Raw genomic sequence first — 5,621 nt, 5'->3', positions numbered from 1 at the left:
AGCTGGGACCACAGTCTCAAAGAAAACCATTAGTAACACACTACGCCGTCATGGATTAAAATCCTACAGCGCACGCAAGGTCCCCCTGCTCAAGCCAGCACATGTCCAGGCCCGTCTGAATTTTGCCAATGACCATCTGGATGATCCAGAGGAGGAATAGGAGAAGGTCATGTAGTCTGATGAGACCAAAATAGAGCCTTTTGGTCTAAACTCCACTCGCCCTTTTTGGAGGAAGAAGAAGGATGAGTACAACCCCAAGAACACCATCCCAACCGTGAAGCATGGAGGTGGAAACATCATTCGTGAGATCTTGGCCAACAACCTCCTTCCCTCAGTAAGAGCATTGAAGATGGGTCGTGGCTGGGTCTTCCAGCATGACAATGACCCGAAACACACAGCCAGGGCAAATAAGGAGTGGCTCCGTAAGAAGCATCTCAAGGTCCTGGAGTGGCCTACCAGTCTCCAGACCTGAACCCAATAGAAAATCTTTGGAGGGAGCTGAAAGTCCGTATTGCCCAACGACAGCCCCGAAACCTGAAGGATCTGGAGATGGTCTGTATGGATGAGTGGGCCAAAATCCCTGCTGCAGTGTGTGCAAACCTGGTCAATAACTACAGGAAACGTATGATCTCTGTAATTGCAAACAAAGGTTTCTGTACCAAATATTAAGTTCTGCTTTTCTGATGTATCAAATACTTATGTCATGCAATAAAATGCTAATTAATTACTTAAAAATCATACAATGGGATTTTCTGGATTTTTGTTTTAGATTCCGTCTCTCACAGTTGAAGTGTACCTATGATAAAAAATTACAGACCTCTACATGCTTTGTAAGTAGGAAAACCTGCAAAATCAGTAGTGTATCAAATACTTGTTCTCCCCACTGTACATTTCAAGAACCTTTAAGAATTCTGAAGAACCATAGATGCCATGTCAAGAACCTCACACTTAAGAGCTGAGGAAGAACCATTTAAGAAGCTTAATTTTCAGTGTAGTGAGCACCTTTTGAGCTCTGCCCAAGCAAGGCATTTGATTGGTTTGACATGTTGCGAGGCGTCACTGGTTTCCACCCCTTTGTAGCTTCTTTCTGCCATATACTTCACCAGGCTTTCCGATTAGGGAAACCTTGTTTTCGACGAGGCTAGGGGTTGTCATGTGACACGTCAGGCCTTAAGTGGTAAAACTGACAACAGCAAATGCGTCCGGTGAACTGTGACCCCAGAGAGCCTAATCTCTGACCACAACCCTGGATGCCCTCTCTCTGATTTCCACCAGTTCAACCTCGACCTGAGACACTGAAGAGTATGTGTCCCAAATGACACCCTATATAGTGTACTACACTCTTAGAAAAAAGGGTTCCAAAAAGGTTCTTCAGTTGTCTACATAAGAGAACCCTTTTTGGTTCCAGGTAGAACTATGTTGGGTTCCATGTGGAATCCTCTTTGGAAAGGGTTTTATAAAGGGTTCATCCTGGAACCAAAAAGGGTTCTGCTATGGGGACAGCTGAAGAGCTCTTTTGGACCCTTTTGTTCTGAGACTGAGACTGTAGTGAACTTCCACTCTTCCCAGTCCCACAGAACTAGCAGATATAGACAGATCAAAGGAGAGGAGAGATAACAGGGGGAAAACGGAGAGTAGAATCTGATCCCCCTCACAACAACAGCAGCAGACTTGCAGTGATAATGTGTGTGCTCCAAATGGCACACTATTCTATAGTGGACTACTTTTGAATAGAGCTCTATGAGCCCTGGTCAAAAGTAGTGCACTATAAAGGGATTAGGGTGCCATTTTGAGCATGAACAATGTTTTTCTCTCTGATCATGTAATCAATAGGAAAATAACAAGATGAAATAATTTGCTTTTCCCAAAATAGGTTTTTATTTTAACCGCTGTTGTTTAGACAGTGTTTTCGATGGACAATATACAAAAAAGTTGAAAAATAGGAAATATATAAACATATACTGTATGTATCTATATACAATTGTACATCATAAATTAGATATGTAAATAAAACGCAAATAGATACTTTTTTTTATACACAAACAAGGTACAGACCCCGAGATAAACTATCCCAATGTGGGATTTAATGTATGTAGTTATACAATCCCTTGCATACATTCCACTGCCCCAGAGGAAGACTAATATATGGTACTAGAGCAAGACTGCATACATTACTTTTTGCAACTTTCCATTACTATGTATTGCTACAGAAATACATGTAACTCTTTGCTTGACAGAGCCTATGCCAACATAGTGGCAATACAAGATACCAGTTGAAACAGGCTCCACAATTCACATTTAACTTAGGCTTCTTTGCTTTCATGGAGGTAAGATTAAACAATCTAGAATACTTAAGACATTACAATCCCTTCTCTGTGCTCGGCATGCTGTGTACTACTGAATATGTGACATAAATGGTTTGTTGGATCGTTCTGTGCTCCTGTAGGACAAGTCTATGACTCTGACTGACAGTGGTTATTCCATTCATAGAATAAGAATGGATTCTGACTGTGAAGACAGCTCCAGTTATATAGGTTCTTCCAGGTGTCTCGCCAGAGGTGTCTCGCCAGAGGTGTCTCGCCAGAGGTGTCTCCTTCCAGACATCATTTTCTGTGGTACCACAAAGAGATATTATGGAATATCACCATGTTCCATCTGTTCCAATTGGAAACCCTCTAGACTTCAGTTGTAGCTGGTGTAGTGGGACTGACGCTTGAGGTACTCCTTTTCCTCGCTGTACATTTCTTCTTCCCACTCCTCGTCCTCCTCGTCATCCTCGCTGTCTGACTCCTCGTAGAAGCTGATGGTGGCCTGGACAGGGAAGTTCCTCAGGAGAGCCTCTCCGTCGCTGTACAGGTAGTCAAACGACTTGGACTTGGGCCAGAAAAGTCTGCGGTGGTGGGAAGAATTAAGAAACGTTAACAAAACGGATACCTTTCCCATTAGTCTGAGAATTAAAACACACACAAGTAGACCGAAGTGGTAGAGGGAATCAAGAAATGTTAACACACCGAACCCTTGGAATGGCTTCAGACTGAAAACAGACACGTACTAAAGGCCAAATCCTAACTTGAGATCCGCAAAGGCAATTCTTGACTTTCAAGTAAATCATGCTGTGGTGAGAATGAGATATTAATAACGTATATATCTCAAATTATAATTTGGCCCTAAATGATACAGATATATTATCTGTATCGACACATTAAAACTAAAATGGAGCAGGAGTGTAGCCTAATGGGACTTGGTACTGACCTGACAGGGTGCTGGAAGGACTGGGACTTCCCATTGAATGGGAAGAGACCTGGAGCTGCAGGGGTGGAGTCTGTAGGTCTGGAGTAAGGCTGTAAATACACAGAGAGAGAGAGAGAGAATTAGGCGTTAATCTACCGCACTGTCCTGTCAAAACACAAATCCACAAACACCAAATGCCCTGCTATCATAACCACCACCTAGACCTCCTCCTGTCCTGCATTAGTTCACCATACTGCCAGACAGAAACACAAATCCACAAACACCTATCTTGACCTGACATCCTGTCCTAGCAAAACCCAACACCAGCGCCAACCACACCACACAAGTTACTGCCAGCTGGAGTTGGGTGCAAAACTAGGGAAGTCACAAGAGGTGTTTGCTGTGTGTGAAGTACCTGAACTTCTCTCTCCCTCTCGCTCTATCATGACAACCCTCCCTGAGGTGTCCAGTTTAGTGTTTTTCTGGAAAACAGCAGGAAAGTGCTAAGCTAGTAGGATATCTGGAGGGCACTACTCTCTGGCTGTCGCCTTCGGTGTCGGTGTGAGGTGTGGGGCCAGCTCAGCTCAGGATAGAGCCAGGTTGCATCCCAAGTGGCACCCTATTTCAGATATAGTGAACTACTTTCTGACCAGAGCCCTATGGGCCCTGGTCAAAAGAAATGCACTAAATAGGGAATAGGGTGCCATTTGGGACGCATCCAGTCAGTAGGGCCATATGGTGCTGCGGGTCAGTCTGACAGGGTGCAACAGACATGCCTTCTCACCCTCTGAGCCTCAGTTGATTGGCTCAGTGACAGGAAAACGCTAAGCACTCACACCTTCTGCTCTGCAACAGTGCTGCTAATGGTAATACTGCCCTCCCTCTCTCCCTCCATTCCTCTACAGGACTGTCTGACTGTCTCCTGCCTGGCCCTGGACACTGCCTTAAATGCTATCCTGCAGCTCCTCTCTCGCTTCAATCAACATTATAGACAAATACACAGGCACTATCTTACATTCTATGTGAAATTAAATGCTTTCACTGCTTTTCTCAACTTTCATATTTTCCTGTTTATAAAACTGGTGACCTACATTTGAGGTGGGCTAAGTAGCCCATATTGAACAAACCTAATAAAGAACAGACAAGAGCTTATTATTAGGGCTAATATAAACTTACACATGACTGTCTGCTTCTCTGGCATTCCCTTTGCATATCCTTCTTGGTTGTGAGCCAAGGTCTCCATAGTGAATCATATCTGCAGAGAGAAAGACCATGCAGGATGGTTGTAGTGTCAATCAAACAGAGATCATTAACATACTAAGGGATGTGGAAGGAAAACGTGCTCTGAATAATTACATGTGCATGCTGGTATGAATTCACCCTACTGTACAAGCTTAAGTTAGATAATATTATTGCCTCCACATAAAAATAATAGTATTCAATGTAAAATAATAGACTGAAAAGGCTATTGGGTGGTGCCATAATAAAGCACATTTTACGCGTCAATATAGATCTACACTTATTAAATAAAGACATTATTACATGATATCACCATCAAAAGTGCTATATATTATTCCTGGAATATTCTGTGATCTTATTTGGAGCGCTTACCTGTCATTTGTCTGCGGACGAGGGTCCATCCCTACCGGGCGCGGAGCAACAACGAAGGGCGTCTGTTTGACGATCAGACATGAGGTACTCATTTCTGTAGCTGGTATCCCTTGTATACTATACTGAATAACGATATTCCCTTTGCGGTAAACGCGGCGATATCTGCTCTGCTATGGCTTAAATAGGCGGCGAGCCTCTATTGGTGCGCTTCTGTCCCGTGGAACGGCTACACTGAGAATGAGTATAGATGGATGTCCAACTGGCCACTACGCCCGCGGTTTATAAAGACCTCTAGATCTGGAGGGGGTGTGGGAGGAGTTGACCTGCCAAATGACCATTGGTAGGGGGGTGAGATCAACCTCAGTGGGGGCGAGCCTGTCTGGCAAATGATTGGGGGTCAGGGCAATTTGTTGTGAATAGTTCTCCAGTTGTCCAAACAGTGGCCCGCAGCGAGAGGGTGAGAAATCTGTTACGGCAGGGTTATTGGAAAAACACAGAGGAGGAAAGAGAGACACCATCTGTGAGAAAGACAGCGGGGGACAAATAAGGGGGAGTCATCCTATTGTTTACCAATTAACGAAGAACAGAGTTTGAGCAACCATCGAATTGGGTAAGAAGGATAGGCCCGCCAAGCAGAGACAATTCTAACACCAATGGACAGAGCAGGCGAAATGTCTGAATTCCCAATGCACTCAGATACCACATTCTTATGTAGTCTTAGTTTTGGTATTATTACTTTTAATCTGAAACTATATTTAGTCTATATTAGCTAAATCCCT

General features: G+C 43.8%; 1 protein-coding gene across 1 annotated transcript; it reads right to left on the bottom strand.

The window, feature by feature from the left end:
- Positions 1–1,859: 1,859 nt before the first annotated feature.
- On the bottom strand, positions 1,860–5,099 carry ripply1 (ripply transcriptional repressor 1). The gene is made up of 4 exons (XM_020453113.2): positions 4,843–5,099; positions 4,408–4,486; positions 3,253–3,341; positions 1,860–2,890 (listed from the first exon to the last, which is right to left on the bottom strand). The coding sequence occupies exons 1-4, from the start codon at positions 4,932–4,934 to the stop codon at positions 2,683–2,685; spliced, it is 468 nt and encodes a 155-aa protein (XP_020308702.1). The 5' UTR covers positions 4,935–5,099; the 3' UTR covers positions 1,860–2,682.
- Positions 5,100–5,621: the final 522 nt, after the last annotated feature.

This window comes from Oncorhynchus kisutch, linkage group LG19 (assembly GCF_002021735.2).
Source record: "Oncorhynchus kisutch isolate 150728-3 linkage group LG19, Okis_V2, whole genome shotgun sequence".
In the NCBI taxonomy this organism is placed as follows: Eukaryota; Metazoa; Chordata; class Actinopteri; order Salmoniformes; family Salmonidae; genus Oncorhynchus; species Oncorhynchus kisutch.
The sequence above is the reverse complement of the archived record's forward strand: the minus strand, read 5'-3'. Positions and strand labels throughout refer to the sequence as shown.

What these genes read in the sequence shown, in the direction of transcription:
- ripply1 (XM_020453113.2), bottom strand. Translation starts at nt 4,934, where the DNA reads ATGAGTACCTCATGTCTGATCGTCAAACAGACGCCCTTCGTTGTTGCT. An exon ending in CGTCCGCAGACAAATGACAG is followed by an intron (nt 4,487 to 4,842) that starts GTAAGCGCTCCA and finishes TTCTCTCTGCAG; the next exon opens with ATATGATTCACTATGGAGAC. An exon ending in AGAGAAGCAGACAGTCATGT is followed by an intron (nt 3,342 to 4,407) that starts GTAAGTTTATAT and finishes GTGTATTTACAG; the next exon opens with CCTTACTCCAGACCTACAGA.